Source organism: Mobula hypostoma, chromosome 11 (genome assembly GCF_963921235.1).
Source record: "Mobula hypostoma chromosome 11, sMobHyp1.1, whole genome shotgun sequence".
Lineage (NCBI taxonomy): Eukaryota > Metazoa > Chordata > Chondrichthyes > Myliobatiformes > Myliobatidae > Mobula > Mobula hypostoma.
Window position 1 is genome coordinate 14494515 of NC_086107.1, and position 17867 is coordinate 14512381.

At 41.5% G+C, this 17867-nt stretch overlaps 1 protein-coding gene across 1 annotated transcript in view; it reads left to right on the forward strand.

The window, feature by feature from the left end:
* The first annotated feature begins 988 nt into the window (after positions 1 to 988).
* fgf3 (fibroblast growth factor 3) overlaps positions 989 to 17867 on the forward strand; it is a 30400-nt gene continuing 13521 nt past the window's right edge. Inside the window, exons 1-2 of the mRNA XM_063063089.1 lie at positions 989 to 1103; positions 13135 to 13239. Of these exons, the coding sequence (XP_062919159.1) occupies positions 989 to 1103; positions 13135 to 13239 (220 nt within the window). The remainder of the gene's footprint in view (positions 1104 to 13134; positions 13240 to 17867) is intronic.

The window sequence follows — 17867 nt, forward strand, 5'->3', positions numbered from 1 at the left end:
AGAGACTAATTAGGTTTGGCACCAGCAGCGTTGCAGGAGTTGCCAGTTAGCATTGAACTCAATGGAGGACTGCCTTAGGGACTCCAGCTCTGGATTTTTCCTCGGAGTTTACTCCTGAAGCCTTCTCCATGAGTTAGTATAGCCACAAAGCAGCCGAGGCTTGAGATCAAAGTTTTCCTTCTCCTAGATGAGCTGCCAACTACAGCTGATGAGCCCCATCTGCACAAAATTTTTTATATATATATTCTTATTGTAAATTATTGTAATTTATATGTACTGCTGTCACAAAACAACAAATTTCATGTCATGTGTTCTTGATTATAAACCTGTTTCTATTCTGATTATGAGTTCATACAAAACACAGGTCCAAGTTTTTAACTCACACCATTACATTCACATATCACCCACTTGGCTGCTGATATACTTTGGATTCTAAATAGGCCAATGGTTTGGTTATAAAATTATCATTATTGCTTCTCAATATGTCCATGCCCACAATGTGCTCATAACTACCAATGCCAAAACTCTGGAATTCCTACCATAAACATGTCTTTCCCTTTCTTCCTTTAGACAATGAAAAAACAGACCTCTGAAACTGAGCTTTTCTCACTGATCCTTATGTAGCTTTATATTAAAATTTTGTGTTGGTTTTGGTCTATTATTGTCACACGTACTAAGATACAGTTCATTGCTTGTCTTACATACTATTTATACACATCAAATCTTTAGACACTGTATTGATATAGCATGTAAATGATAACAATGCATAATTGAGTGTAAAAGCTACCGAAAGAGTGCAGTACAGATAAACAATAAAGTGAAAGATCATAACGGGGTTTTCAAATTCAAGTTCATCATCATTCAACCATGCACATGTATACAGCTAAATGAAACATCATTCCCCTGCATCCAAGTTACAAAGCAGAGTACATATAGTCACATACAGCACATATAGCTATGATGAACAAAATATTGTTATCCTGTAGCCATGCTTCTGCAAGAACGAGCATGCAGCAGTTGCTCATCTCATGCTGGGTCAGTTGCAGACAAGGGTAACTCAGTTTGTTTCCCAGGGAACCGACATCGGAGAGCAGTACTGACGGGTAAGTCATCAACTCGATTGTGGAGTGGCACTTGAATAAGTGACGCTGCAGACCGTGACATCGAAGCAGCAAACTGTTGGCCTCCCCCTCGCTGTGGCAGGTGTGATATCTCTCTCTCCGTCGTTAGCGAGAGAGGCAGCCTGTTGAGATGTCGAAGTGTTGGGATGGACAGCAGTTTTTGACGGACTCTAGACCGGGTCTCTGGAGGCTTGCTATTGCTTGCACGGTGGGTGATGGTGGGGGCTGATCCTTTTGCTGGAGCAAGTGTGGGGAGAGTTGATACTTTTGCTGCTGCTTGTGCATGGGGGGGCATTGGGGTTCTAACATGTTTCTGTCATTCGCTGGGTTTTTTCTCTTGTTTTATGAATGTCTGTGAAGAGCAAGGATTTCAGGTCGTATACTGCATATATTCTCTGCTATTACACTGAACCATGTTGCTTTAAACGCAGCAGGCAAATACATCTTCCTGTTGTCACAACTGCTGGCGGGCAACCTGGATTAGGTATAATAACTAACATCAAAACACTGTGCTAATATAAAACGGATGCAGCTGATTAAGTTGCATGCTGTTAACTAATAATGCTGCCATGCCTGCATTGCATATGCTGTACAAATTGTATCAGATTGCTTCAGCCACAAGAGGTGAACAGGACAAAATACATATACTTAGTGCCTTCATCTTTCCCAGATATTAGCTGCCAACCACTGATGGATCCACCAATCTTTTCTTCACATATATGTGAATTTCTGCAGATGTTGATCCAAGCACAATTTGTAGCCCACTAATTTTATTTTCTTGTTGGGCATTTGGTTAATATTAGTTTCTGATTGTAATGCTGCTCGCGAAATGATCCTGGAACATTTCTCAATAGGAACTTAAATAGCATGAACTTGTTTCATTAAATTGTGCAGGTTTTGTGCTATACGGTTGGTCCAAACTTGAGAAAATCTCAGTCTATTGAAGCCAGCAGCAAGGACCAGATTCAGAATTTCATGGCTTCTTGATCATCCTTCCCTTTGAAGAACAACTCCACTCAATGCATAGCTTTATTAATATTTTCCCATAAAATATAAAATGTTATGTGAGACCTTTTTAGAATGTAGGACATAGAACAGTTCTGAACTTTACAAGCCCTTTGGCCCATGATGTTGTTCCAACCTTTTAACCTACGCTAAGATCAATCCCTCCTTCCCACATACCCCTCCATCATTCTATCACCCATGTAGCCATCCAAGAGTCTCTTAAATGTCCCTAATATATCAGCCTCCACCACCAGCCCTGGAAGCACATTCCATGCACCCAGCACTCTGCAAAAAAACTTCTCTGACATTTTTCCAATACTTTCGTACCCTCCAAATATCCGGACCTGCCTCTCAGTTTTTTTGCACTACCTTACTTCCCATTTTTTTATTTTCTGTTTATGATTTATAAATTAAATTTTTAATATTTACTATCGATTTGTAATCCAGGGAGCAGGAAGCGCAGAATCAAATATCGCTGTGATGATTGTACGTTCTAGTACCAATTGTTTGGCGACAATAAAGTATGAAGTATAAAGTATAACATTTTGCTAGCCTTTACTTTTATCTCATGTGAACTACTGTTTCCAATCAGAATAAGATCTAATTTATTTCACTACAGTACATGGTCTCCTCTATTTCTTCACGATGTCTCTGTTTCCTGCTTAACTTAGCCTGGATCACTCCACACTCTGCAAGCTCGATGAGTCTTATCAGGCTTTGAAACAATGCAAAACATGTACTGTTTTTCCAGATGTCTTTCGTCAGATATAATGAATGAATTGCCCCATCATCCTTATTTGTTTTCTTACAAAGTCCGTTGAAACATTGTCAAAGTATTTTGACTGCTGTTGTTTGGTTTATACTGGACCTATTCTGTGTAAAGAATGCACGCATTTGCAGGAAATCAGGTACACGGGTTGCTTTAAAGGCAAGTTACTGGAGTGCAGTTCAAGAGTTCAAAAGCAGAGATGTTTGTAAACCTTTTATAGAAACATTTGGGACCGTATTTGAAATTCACTGAACATTTTTAAGATTCAAGACTCAAGATTGTACAAAGCCATTTCCAGTATGCAAGTGTAAAGGAGAGTGATATAATTGTTGTCTGGATCCAATGCAGCACAGGGGGAAAAAACACAATAAGATAAAGGACACAATAATAAAAAAAACCACAATAAATATAAGTACACAATATAACATATGTGTAGATTGATTGTACGCCCATGAAGTGACCATAGGCACAGAAGGGTCATCTTATGAGGTGACTCTGACAGGAAATGATAAAATAGTGGTGGTGGGGATTATGGAGGGGTGGGTTAATGAGTAGAAGTCTTGATCAGCCTTATTTTTTGGGGAATGTATCTGTTTTCGAGTCTGGTGGTCCTGACATGGATGGTACATAGACTCCTCCCTAATGGGAGTGGAACAAACAGACCATGAGCAGCATGGGTAGAAAAAAAATATAAAGATCCAGAGATCATGAAAGGGTATGACATGAATGACATTCTTTTTTGTGTCTGATACTTGAATTAAGAGTTTCAGACTATAAAGTATTCAGTATAATTCCAATTGGCAGTTAAAGAGATATTTCGAAACAAAGAAAGGTTAGAATGTGAAATTCATCTACACAAGTTGTGCCTATTAGAATATATTTGTTTAACGTCTACATAAAAGCACAGAGGAAAGATGAATGAACTTGGTGGTGAAGTTTGATGTAGAATGGTCCGTGTAAGTTTGTGTGGGTATACATAGTACAGTGCATCTGTAGAATTATAAAGCAGAACATATATTTTGATTTTTTTTCACTTCTTGATAACTTCTGGACTATATTTAGGCCTTCGTTTGAAGGAGACACTAGCAACTGCAGATGCTGAAAATCTGGAACGACACACAATAGTGCTGGAGGAACTCAGTGGGCCAGGCAGCATCTATGGAGGGATAAAGACTATCCACAGGACAGTTTACAATGACCAATTGCCTACCAACTGTCATGTCTTTAACTGTGGGAGGAAACCAGAGCACCCGGAGGAAACCCATGCAGTCACGGGGAGAACGTACAAATTTATTACGTTATGGACATCACATACTGTATAAACAAAAATAAATAAAACAATTTTCCAGCATTAATGGGGTTATTGCAATCGCTGGAAATGCCAATGGATCAGACTGAGAACATCTTCATTTTACAGTACATTTATAAATAATCCTGATGAGAGTACTCAAATTGAAATGTCTAAAATGAGTTAAATATGGAAGGTCATATTTAGGAATAATTATCAAGTCATTAAAGTAGTACAGACTTAAAATGTGTGGTGATAAATGGCAATTTCTAACATTGGCAAATGTAAGACTGTATGTGATGTTGCTAAAATGGACAAGATGATTAGAATCTTTGTGTTATAGTTGACCAACTAATGGAAATATCATAGCATATGGTAATGGTTAAATGCTCCTAGGAATGTTCTGCTACATGAATTGAATCATTCAGTGCATGTTGTCTAATAGTGTAAGACAGTGTTATGCCCAGTTGTGGTCACTATACTTATGAAAATTATACACAGTGAAAGGATTCAGTAATTGCAGCATGAATGGTTTCAATTCTAAATCAGTTAACTACAGAGACTAAGGAAATAAAATCTACTCTGACTGGAGACGGAAATAAGGAAGATAGGGGATGCAAGTTTGTAAGTAAAGTGTGGAATCAATTGGATAGGATCTAGCAGACAGCACAATAGAGCCTAAACCGTTGTCAATTTGAGCATATCTTTGCCATTATTACTTCTCATCATTTTCATTTGGGGATTTCTTCATCTGGTTTTCTTCAAGGAGTTTTCATTAAAGAAGTTATTTAGATGCACACTTACACCATGCCTCCTACTAACAGTTGGTGCTTAGACCTTCAAACCTGTATTTGGAACTCTCTGGAATTCAGTTTATGGCATCAATGTCCAAAGTTCAAAGTAAATTTATTATTACATATATGTTTTGGGGAAACTTTATGGTTCATGTTGCATCTGTTCCTGGATTCTGGTTACTCTTGTTTGGCTGTTTCAGAGCGGTTTGATTGGGACAATCGAGACGGACTGGGCACTTCAGTGAAGAGTGCTCTGCCCTGCAGCCTGCAGTAGGCTAGCGGCACGGCGCTGAACTGAACTAAACTAAATACCACTGGACTCCTGGTTTGATGTTTGATATTCCATGTGTTGTCCGCTCGTTTTTTGCTGTTTGCACGATTTGTTCTTTTTTCATGCATTGGGTTTTTGATGTTCTCTTAAATGAGTTCCATGGTGTTTCTTAGGTTTGTGGCTGCCTGCAGGAGGACAAATCTCAGAGTTGTATTCTGTATACATACTTTGATAATAAATGTACTTTGAATCTTCGAATCTTTGAATATACTACCATGAGATTCATTTCCTTGCAGGCATTCATAGTGGAACAAAGAAACACAGCAGAATCAATTAAAAACTGCATACAAAGACTGACAAGCAAACAATGTGCAACAGAAGAGAAACTGCAAATGCAAAAAAAATTTATTATTATAAATAAATAAATAAATAAATAAATAATTCCGAGAACACAAATTGTAAGTTCCTTAAAAGTGTGTTTGTAGATTTTGGAATCAGTTTAATATTGAGGTGAGTGAAGTTGTCCACACTGATTCAGCAGCCTGATGGTTGAAGGGGAATAACTTTAAAAGGCATCAGTTGTGTCTACCTATCATGAGTGCGTATTAGTTTACGATTAGAGATTAGTGCTACACGTCGCCCTGTTGTAGCGTGAACATAGTCACTGGAGAAACACAGCTGGTAGATATGAAACAGTTTGTTATTTGACAAAATGAAATGCAGAAGGCATCATATTGAGACACTTTCGGAGGAAGAGGCCTGCTCGACCCAACAAGACATGTTATTTTTTATATGATGCAGATCAAAGGACAATTCTATATTTACAAAGTATCTACAACACTTCCTTTGAACTACATATAACTTTCGCGCTTCCTTCGCACCAAACGCTCCAGACAGCAAAAGGAATGCTAATCTGCATTGTATTTGTTTTCAATTAACAGCTCTTCACAATTTAAATTTTTAATTTAATCTACAGTCCTTGTTCAGATCTAAAGTCTGGATACTGAAGTTAGTTGCTGGTTAATATTTTGCTAAACATCCCAAATCCAGAATATGCTCTAACAACACAAACATAAGAAGGTATAAATTAATCAAAAGTCTGAGGTGGAACAATCCAGAAAAGCAGTCTGCAACTGAATGCTAAACCAATGTGGACAGTAACTTCTCTGGTGAGAAAAACCTGAAAAGGGATGGTTGTCAACAATGACTTGTGCTGCTTTATTTACTTGTGCTGTTATCACAGTGCAATCGAAATACTTACACCATGTTTTCAACAGTCAAATTATTGATCTCCGGTTCGTCTCACTTTTCTCTGAAGTCCAGTTCTGAAATAAGAATGGGTTGCTTGTCAATAGTTATTTCCAATCAATCAATTTGGTATGTCACCAAAAACGCTAGCAAATTTCTACTGTTATACCGTGGAGAGCATTCTGACTGGTTGCATCACTGTCTAAGGAGGGGCCACTGCACAGGATCGAAATAAGCTGCAGAGGGTTGCAAACACAGCCAGATCCATCATGGGCACCAGCCTCCCGACATCAAGAACATCATCAAAAGGTGATACCTCAAAAAGGTGGCATCCATCATTAAGGACCCCCGTCACCTGGGAAATGCCCTCCACTCATCGCTACCATTAACAAGGAGGTACAAGAGCCACACACTCAATGTTTTAGGGACAGCTTCTTCCCCTGTACCATCAGATTTCTAAATAGACAATGAACCAACCCATGAACACTACCTCGCTATCTTTTGCTCTCGTTTTGCTCTATTTAATTTAATTGTTACGTGTATTCCTTGCGGTAGCTTATAGGATTTTTTTTATGTATTGCACTGTACTGTTGCTGCAAAACAACAAATTTCATTACAAAGAAATTCAATAGATTCAGTGAAAAACTACATACAAAAACTGACAAACAATACATTTTGTTTTTGCCAAAAAAACTAAATAGTTTTACCACGACTGTTGAGAAAGCAGATCTTTTGATGAGATAAGATTATTCCAGGTCCTCTCCTGTAACCAAATTGAAAAGTGCCAATTCAAGAAAAGAAGGAACTTGCTTAGGCGTACTGCCACTCCTGCTAACTAACTCGGCTTCATTTCCTTCAGCAGTCCCTTTGCATTGAGAACATCATGCTTCCACTTCAGTTCTGAGGGTTGGAGGTCACTGATGAGGCAAATGTGGGAACTTTAAGATGGGACAGAAGGTAGTGATGTCACAGGTGGATGAATCTCTTGCCTTCCTTCTGTCTGTATGCAGCCATTCAAAGTTCTCAATATAAACATAGAACTTGGAACAGTACAGCACAGTACAGGCCCTTCAACTCATGATGTTGTGCCAACCTTTTAATCTACTCTCAAGTCAACCCAACCCTTCCTACCTACATAACCGTCTATTTTTCTATCATCCATGTTCCTACCTAAGTATCTCTTAAATGTCCACAATGCATCTGCATCTACCCCCTCAGCAACATGTTCCACACACCCACAATTCTCTATGTAATAAAAAAAACCCAATATCACCCACCCCTAATTAACTTAAAATTATGCCCCTCTCCTATTAGCTATTTCTGTCCAGCGAAGAAGTCTCTGGTTATCCATTTGGTCTATGCCTCCTATTATTTTAAAGGTTCAAAAAGGTTCAAAGGTTTATTTTATTATCAAAGTATACAACTCTGAAATTCTTCTTCTCCATATAACCGCTAAACCAATAAAGTAAAGAATAGCAGTATGATCATAAACCTTCAAATTCTTCTTCCCTGCACAAAAACAAACTAAAACAAAAAAGGCATATTGACCCCCAAAATCCCCTCCCCCACACTCAAAAAATGAGAACTGCAGAATATAAAAAACTATAAGACTGAAAAAACATCTATAGTCCAAGTCCATATCCAAAATGCCGAAATCCTGGGTACCTGGGTAACGTCCTCTGGGCCCAGAGGCAGGCGTTTCCCTCTCCATAGAAAAGCAATCCCACAAGCAATCAAAAGGCAGCCTCCCCTCTCCATGGCAGAGCGATTCCACCAGCGATCAAAATGCAGGCAGCCGGCGCTCACCTTCCACATTTGCTTCGATATTTCAATCTCCCTCCTAGCTTTAATCGGCAAACAATGGAAGCTTTAATCAGCTAAATGGAGTCAAACATCAGCTCTTGCCTGCAAGTGGGGGTGTGTGTGTGGGGGTGTGTGTGTGTTTGTGTGTGTGTCTGTAAATTAAAAATTTAGTTAAATAAGTAGTGCAAAGAGAGGAGAAAAAGTTAGTAAGGTGGTGTTCATCGGTTCATTGTCCATTCAGAAATCTGATGGCAGAGGGAAAAGGCAGTTCCTGAAATCCTGATGGCATGAACATTGACTTCTCTAACTTCCGCTAATGCCCCACCTCCTCCTCGTACCCCATCCGTTATTTATTTATATACACACATTCTTTCTCTCTCTCTCCTTTTTCTCCCTCTGTCCCTCTGACTATACCCCTTGCCCATCCTCTGGGTTTTCCCCCCCTCCCCCTTTTCCTTCTCCCTGGGTCTCCTGTCCCATGATCCTCTCATATCCCCTTTTGCCAATCACCTGTCCAGCTCTTGGCTCCATCCCTCCCCCTCCTGTCTTCTCCTATCACTTTGGATCTCCCCCTCCCCCTCCCACTTGCAAATCTCTTACTATCTCTTCTTTCAGTTAGTCCTGATGAAGGGTCTCGGCCCGAAACGTTGACTGTACCTCTTCCTAGAGATGCTGCCTTGCCTGCTGCATTCACCAGCAACTTTGATGTGTGTGTACTGAAACACTGTGTATGTCTTCAGGTTCCTGCATCTCCTGCGTGATAGATGGCATGCCCTTGGTGATGAGGGTCCTTAGTGATGGATGCCATCTTTCTGAGGCATTGGCTTTTAAAGGTGTCCTGGATGCTGAGGAGGCTAGTGCCCATAATGGAGTTGTCTGAGTGTACAACATTCTGCAGCTTTTTCTGATCTTCCATACCAGTTGGTGATGCAACCAGTTAGGGGGCTCTCCATGCTACATCTGTAGCAACTTGTGAGTCTTTGGGGACATATCAAATCTCCTCAAACTCCTAATGAAATATATCCACTGTCATGTCTTCTTTGTAACTGCATCAATGTGTTGCACCCAGGGTAAATCTTCAGAGATGTTCACACTGGTGTGTAGTCCCTCGACTTCCCCTTCCTGAAGTCCACAATCAATCCCTTGGTTTTACTGATGTTGAGTGCAAGGTTGTTGTTGTGACTCCACTCAATCAGCCAATCTATTTTGCACTAGTATGCCTCCTCGTCTTCATCCGAAACTCCGCCAGCAATAGTTGTGTCATCAGCAAATTCATAGATGATAATTGAGCTGTGCCTACCCACAATTCTGGGTGTAGAGAGAGTAAAGCAGTGGACCAAGATGTATCCTTGAGGTGTGCCAGTGTTGATTGTCAGCGAGGAATAAATGTTAATGTATTTCCAAAGGCTGGGGATACCCAGGAGTCAGTGGGATTATTGAATTTCTTCAAGGAAGCTTTGAGCACATCCGCGCAGACTGTAGAACCCAGTTGAGGAAGTCAAGGATCTAGTTGTAGAGAGAAGTACAGAGGCTCAGAGGTTTTGGAGCTTGTTGATTAGAACTGAAGATATAATGGTGTTGAACGCTGAGCTGTAATCAATAAAAACAGCCTTACTTAGACATGACTTTTGTCCAGGTGACCGAATGCCAAGTGGAGAGCCTCATTAGGCACGCTCTCTAACCAAGCATCTTCCTGGTAAATTTCCTCCGCAGCCTGTCTAAAGATTCTACATCTTTCCTATAATGAAGCAGCCGGAACTGAACACCATATTCCAAGTGTGATCTAACCAGAGGTTTCTAGAACTGTGACATTACCTCGTGGCTCTTGAACTCAGTTGGTCTCAATTGTTTATTCTCCACCTTCACCTTCAATAGCCACAAAGGCTGGGGATTCCCAAGAGTCAGTGAGATTATTGCATTTCTTCAAGGAAGCTTTGAGCACATCTGCAACTTTTTTCCCCTGCTTTCCACTTGGCAATCATAATCTGTGACAGAAACATGTACTTGCTTCTAAAGTCTATGTCAGATACACAAGCAATATGGCTTTGGTTTGGTTGAGTTGTTCTCCGACCTTGGCAAGCCATTTGCAAATGTTTCATCATCATATGAGGAGATATCACCAGTGCACTGTTCACTTGTGATGTGTCCTCCAAATGTTTGGCCTGTATATACTTATCAATCAGCTGATTGTCACAATTGAGTTTCTGAAATGATGACCAACCAGCTGAAAATAAGACCATAAGACCATAAGACAAAGGAGCAGAAGTCGGCCATTCGGCCCATCGAGTCTGCTCCGCCATTTTATCATGAGCTGATCCATTCTTCCATTTAGTCCCACTGCCCCGCCTTCTCACCATAACCTTTGATGCCCTGGCTACTCAGATGCCTATCAATCTCTGCCTTAAATACACCCAATGACTTGGCCTCCACTGCCGCCCGTGGCAACAAATTCCGTAGATTTACCACCCTCTGGTTAAAAAAAAAATTCTTTAATGTAAGCATAACTTTCCTCAGTGAAGCAGATTGTTGTGAAGACATTATTATTTTACTGTTTTTCTTTTATGCTTTTTTCTCCTTTAAATGCACTGTATTCAAAACTAAATTGTTCTTTATACACTTAGTGGCCACTTTACTAGCTACTCCTGCATGTTAAAGCAACTAACTAAATAACCAATCATGTGGCAGCAACTCAGTGCATAAAAACATGCAGACAGAGAGGCATAGAGTCATAAAACACTACTGTACAGAAACAGGCCCTTTGTCCTATCTAGTCCGTGCCAAACCATTATTCTGCCTAGTCCCATTGACCCACACCCGCAGCATAGACGTCCATACCCTTCCCATCCATGTACCCATCCAAATTTCTCTTAAATGCTGAAATCAAAACCACATCCACTGTTTCTGCTGGCAGCTCGTCCACACTCTCACCCTCATGATTTTGTATACCTCTATTGATATCTCCCCTCACTCTTCTTATGTTCTAGGAAAAGAAGTCCTAACCTATTCAACCTTTCCCTATAACCCAGGTCCTCAAGTCCCAACAACAGCCTTGTGAAATTTCTGTGCACTCTTTCAATCTTACTGACTTCTTTCCCATAGGTAGCTTCAAGATTCAAGTACATTTATTATCAAAGAATGTATAAATTATACAACCTTGAGATTTGCTCGCCCACAGGTAGCCACAAAGCAAGAAACCTGAAAGAGCCCAATTAACACAAAAAAAATTTAAAAAATAAAGGATGAATACTTGATGCACAAGAGAAAGAAAAAAAATAGAAATCATGCAAACAATTGAAGCGAACAACAACTTTTCGAACCAAAATTGAGTCCTCAGATCCGAACCCCAGAGCAGCCCAGAGTAGGCCCAAAGTCTCGCTTATCAGTTCATCACATTAGCAGGCACAGAGCCCAGAGGCCGAGGCAGTCTTCATGGCCTCAACGCCATGGAGAGAGGAGTGACCATCATGGAGAACAAGCGAAATCAGCTGCCGTCCCAGATCCTGACACCCTGTCTTTTCAGTCTGAGGACTGGACACAATACTCCTAGTTAAGCCTCACCAATGTCTGATACAGCTTCAGCAAAACATCCCAACTCCTGTACTCAATAATTTGATTTATGAAGGCCAATAGGCCAACAGCTCTCTTTACGACCCTATCTACCTGTGACGCCAGAATCTGTATTCTCAGACCCCTCTGTTCAATTGCATTCCTCAGTTCCCTACCATGTAACTCCTACCCGGCTTTTTCCTCGCAAAGTGGAACACTTCACACTTGGCTGCATTAAATTACATCTGCCATTTTTCCAGCTGGTCCAGATCCCACTGAAAGCTGCAATAGTTTCCCTCCCTGTCCATCACACTCCAATCCTGGTGTCATCAAATTTACAACATTATCATCCAGATCACTGACATAGATGGCAAACAACAACAGACCCAGCACCGGTCCCTACTATAGTTTGTCTGCAGTCAGAGAGGCAACCACCTACTACCACCCTTTAGCTTCTCCCACAAAGCCAATGTTTCATCCAGTTTAATACCTCATCTTGAAAGTAAGCAACTGAACCTTCGTGACCAACCTCCCATGCGGGACACTGTCAAAGGCCTTGCTAAGGTTCATGTAGATGATATCCACTGCTTTGCCTTCACCTGTTTTCCTAGCAACATCCTCAAAAAACTGTATAAAATAGGTTTGATACAGCCTACCACACACAAAGCCATGTTGACGATACCTAATCAGTTCCTGTTTATCCAAATATTTATAAATCTAGTTTCTTTAAATACCTTCCAATAATTTACCCATTACTGATGTCAGGCTCATCAGCCTATTATTTCCTGTCTTATTCTTAGAGCTTTTGTTAAACAATGGAACAACATTAACTGTCCTCCAATCCTCCACCATCTCATCCATGGCTAAAGACGTTTTAAATATCTTTGCCAGAGGCCCTGCAATTTCTGGACTATTCTTCCACAGGATCCAAGGGAACACCGTGTCAGGCCTGGGAATTTATCCATCCTAATTCATCTAAAGACAGCAGACACCCCCTCCTCTGTAATCTATGTAGGGTACATGATCTCTCTGTTGCTTTCCCTTATTTCTATAGACTCTGTGCCCATCTTCGGAGTAAATACAGATATAAAACATCTCACTCACTCTTTCAGCTCCGTGCATAGATGATCACTCTGATCTTCCAGAGGACCAATTTTGTCCCTTGCTATCCTTTTGCTCTTAATATATCTATAGAAGCCCTTATAATTCTCCTTCACCTTGTCTGCTAGAACAACTTCATGTGATCTTTTAGCCCCTCTGATTTCCTTCTTGACGATTCTCTTGCACAGGTAGCAAACCTGACATCACATCCCTGGAGGTCCTGTCCTTCAACAGCACTGAACCCCCTGAACTCACTTTGCAGGAACTCGTCACTTGTCCTGCCCACGTCATTGGTACTGGTGTGGACCACCACCTCTGGATGCTCGCTGTCCCACTTAAGAACACTGTGGACTCAGTCTGAAATATCCCTGACTCCTGCAACTGGGAAGCAACATGCCATCCAGGAATCTTGCTCTCATCCACAGAACCTCCTTTCTGTTCCCATAACCAATGAATTCCCTATCTCTACAGTGCACCTCTTCTCCCCCTTCCCTTCTGAGCCACAAAGCCAGGCTCAGTGCCAGAGAGCTGCCCGCTGTGGCTTTTCTCTGCTAGGTCGTTCCTCCCTCCAACAGTATCCAAAGTGTTGTTGAAGGGAACGGCCACAAGGGTACTCTGCACTGCCTGCCTGTCCCTTTTCCCCCTCCTGTTGATGACCCAGTTACCTGTGTCCTGCACCTCGGGTGTAACTCCCTACCTGTACATCCTATCCATCAACCCCTCAGCCTCCCGAATGATTCAGAGTTCATCCAATTCCAGCACTAACTCCTTAACACGGACTTTTAGAAGCTGCAGCTGGATGCACTTCTTGCAGGTGTAGTCATCAGGGACACTGGACGTCTCCCTGCCTTCCCTCATCCTACAAGAGGAGCATTCCACTATCCTGCCTGGCATCCCCATTTAAATGTGCAATCAGAAAGAAAGGATAAATATCTACCTACGGCTCATGCTTCTCCTCGCCAAAGTCATGATGAGCCATGAACTTTAGTTCTAGATTATGCGCAATCCAATGTCTCCTCAGGGACTGTAGCATGCAAAATGTATGGGCTACCTCCCCCCTACCCACTCACTTCTTTTAAACTCACTCTGCCTCTATACAATCCAATGTCTCCTTGAACATGTGCTCAATAGTATTAAAGTGTTGTAATCTGGAATGCACTTGCCGAATTGAGTTCAGAGTTTATGTTCAATAGCGATATCAGCAGCTGACAGCAGAATATCAGACTGAAGAATTCAGGCACCACAAACCAGGATGCAAAGCACCTCGTAACTCAATGCATAAAAGCATGCAGCAATGGACAAGGGGTTCAGTTGTTGTTCAAAGCCAACATCAGAATGAGGAGGAAATATGATGTAAATGACTTGGGCGTGGAATGATTGTCAGTGCCAGACAGGATAGTTTGAGTATCTCAGAAACTGCTGCTTTCCTGGGATTTTAATGTACAATATTCTCTGTATTTTATAGACAATAGTGTGAAAAACTTAAAAACAGCAGCTTGTGAGTGGCAGGTCTGTGGGGCGAAAGTGCCTTGTTAATGAGAGAGGTCAGAGGAGAATGGCCAGACTGCTTCAAACTGACAGGGGGGCTAACAACATGTCAACCCTGAAGAGAATGGGCTACAGCAGCAGAAGACCACGAACATACATTCAGTGGCCACCTTATTAGGTACATGAGCTAACTAATAACGTTGTCACTAAGTGCCTCGTTGTGATATGGATATGAGAATTTGCCCGTTTAGTTTCAGATATTGAGATAAATGTTTTGCTGAGCACCTCCACTCCATCCGCCACAAACAAAACTTCCCAATGGCCAAACAAGCATCTTAATCCCGATTCCCATTCCCGTTCCGATATGTCAGTCCATGGCCTCCTCTTGCGCCAAGATGAGGCAATGCTCAACGTGGAGGAACAACTTCTTATATTCCGTCTGATGACATGAATATCGATTTCTCCTTCTGATTAAAAGAAATCCATCTCCCCCTCCCCCTCCATTACCCACTCTGACCTTTTACCTCTTCACGCCTGCCTATTACTTCCCCCTGGGTCCGCTCCTCCTTCCCTTTCTCCTGTGGTCCACTCTCCTCTCCTATATGACTCCTTCTTCTCCAGCCCATGAACTTTCCCACCTGCTTGGCTTCACCTATCACCTTCAAACTCACCTCTTTCCCTCCTCCCCCACCCCACCCTTTTTATTCTGGCATTTCCCCCCTTTCTTCTCAGTCCTGAAGAAGGGTCTTGGCTCGAAACATCGACGGCTTATTCATTTCCATGGATGCTGCCTGGCCTCCTGAGTTGCTCCAGCAGTTTATGTGTGTTGCTATGGATTTCCAGCATCTTGCAGACTTTCTCTTGCAAATGTTTTCCTGTCAGATGCTTCATGCATTCTGGTCGAAATCAGGTCTGCCCAGAGCTGTTCTCTGAATAGTCCCCAACTGAATGATAATGTTACAGGTCATCACAAAGATTATTCTGTTGGAAAGTGTAGAGTATTCTAATGCCTTCTGAAAAGGTTGTGGAAGCGGTTGAAACCTGAAGTCAGAAGCAAAAGAAAGCTGAACATATAAGAAACCCTATCCAATTTCAGCGGAGAAAAGGTTTCCATTCATACAGTACCTTCTATCAGGCATCATACTGATATAGAACTTGGATCCCAAAGGTACAGCTGGACATGAGGTCATAGTTTGGCTAAAGGGATCCATCCACACTTTGGTTAGGAGGAGTCTGATCTATTTATATTATATTACATATTTAATAAAGTCACTTATTAATTCCAGATATTAATACTATTAAAACAAATATTCAGCAATTCCACATCGTATACAACCTATGTACTTTTCCCCAATGTCGTGCTACATGGGAATGAAAGCTGTTCGCGTCACGTTGTGTCTGTACCCGGTCCTTCGTGCTGACAGGCAGGTGAGATCAAAGCGTCACGGGACAAAGGAGACTCGGCGGTGATTTGTCAAGGGACGAGAAAGGCACTGATGTCTGAGAAAGTGACTCTAACTCAGGCCAGGCCTTCAGATCAGTAACAACCTAAAGAGACTGTGGCATGAGATAAAGAAGTACAGCAGAAAAGGTTCAAAGGTCAGTCAGCATTATTGGCAATTCCTCCCAGAATAGCAGAAAACCGGAGCACTGATACAATCAACTGGAACTATTCAATATTTGCGGTTGCTCACACTGCCGTTGAAGCTATTGCAGACCAACAGATCTGCTTTGCCACGTATGAAAATATTCCAACGCATAACAAAAAATGGACGGAACAGACGGTATTAAAACTGAGTATGAATGCAGAATAAAATTCTGTCGTCCAAATATGGAAAGGATATAGCTATGCCTAAAGCAACATGCACAAAATGCCGTGGGAGTCTATCAGGTCAGACAGCATCCGCGCAGAGGAATGAAGAGTCAACGTTTCGGGCCGAGAGCCTTCATCAGGAGGTGATGAAGTGTCTCGCACCGGCGACTCTTTATTCCTCTTCAGACGTCCTGCCTGACCTGCTGGGTTCCTCCAGCATTTTGTACGTGTTACTCTGGATTTCCAGCATCTGCAGAATCTCCTGTGTTGGTTGCTATAACTGGTTAATTCTCTATCGGTTTATTATGTAATATTGAGGAATAGTGACAGCATCTGGTACACAAGTAATCCACTTTGCTGATGTCATGCCGGCTGGATGTTATCTATTTTTATATTCAATCTGTCCCAGATATGGCGATAGAGGTATCTGATAATCTGACCAAATGGTTTGTGTTGTCTATATCTCGAAGTCTGCGGCCGTTTTGCATGCGGAGTATCTGAAAGCCAGCACCAGTGATTTAATACCGTAGGAATAAGATCATCTGCGCCAGCGCATTCATGTTGCTTGTTCCTAATTGTCCGCATCAGTCATGTGTTGTAAAACTATTCGGTAGTCCGAATCAGTGATTTTGTAATTATTCATCAGATACACTCTGTGATAGTATGACCCATCAGCCATCAGGTTCCTGAACCAGGGCGAATAACTTCACTCACCTGAACACAGAACTGAGTCCACAACCTATGGGCTCACTTTCAAGGACTCCACAGCTCATGTTCTCGGAATTGGTTAATTAACCATTTATTTATTTATTTAATCACAAACAAGAGAAAATCTGCAGGTGCTGGAAGTCCAAGCAACGCACACAAAATACAGGAGGAACTCAGCAGGCCGGAAAACATCTGTGGAAGAAGTACAGTCGATGTTAGAAATGTGTGCAATAAAGGAACAGCAGTTATAATGGGTGACTTCAATTTACAAGTAGATTGGGTGAACCAAATTGGTAAAGGTGCTGAGGAAGAGGATTTCTTGGAATGTATGCGGGATGGTTTTTTGAACCAACATGTCGAGGAACCAACTAGAGAGCAGGCTATTCTGGACTGGGTTTTGAGCAATGAGGAAGGGTTAATTAGCAATCTTGTCGTGAGAGGCCCCTTGGGTAAGAGTGACCATAATATGGTGGAATTCTTCATTAAGATGGAGAGTGACATAGTTAATTCAGAAACAAAGGTTCTGAACTTAAAGAGGGGTAACTTTGAAGGTATGAGACATGAATTAGCTAAGATAGACTGGCAAATGACACTTAAAGCATTGAAGGTGGATATGCAATGGCAAGCATTTAAAGGTTGCATGGATGAACTACAACAATTGTTCATCCCAATTTGGCAAAAGAATAAATCAAGGAAGGTAGTGCACCCGTGGCTGACAAGAGAAATTAGGGATAGTATCAATTCCAAAGAAGAAGCATACAAATTAGCCAGAGAAAGTGGCTCACCTGAGGACTGGGAGAAATTCAGAGTTCAGCAGAGGAGGACAAAGGGCTTAATTAGGAAGGGGGAAAAAGATTATGAGAGAAAACTGGCAGGGAACATAAAAACTGACTGTAAAAGCTTTTATAGGTA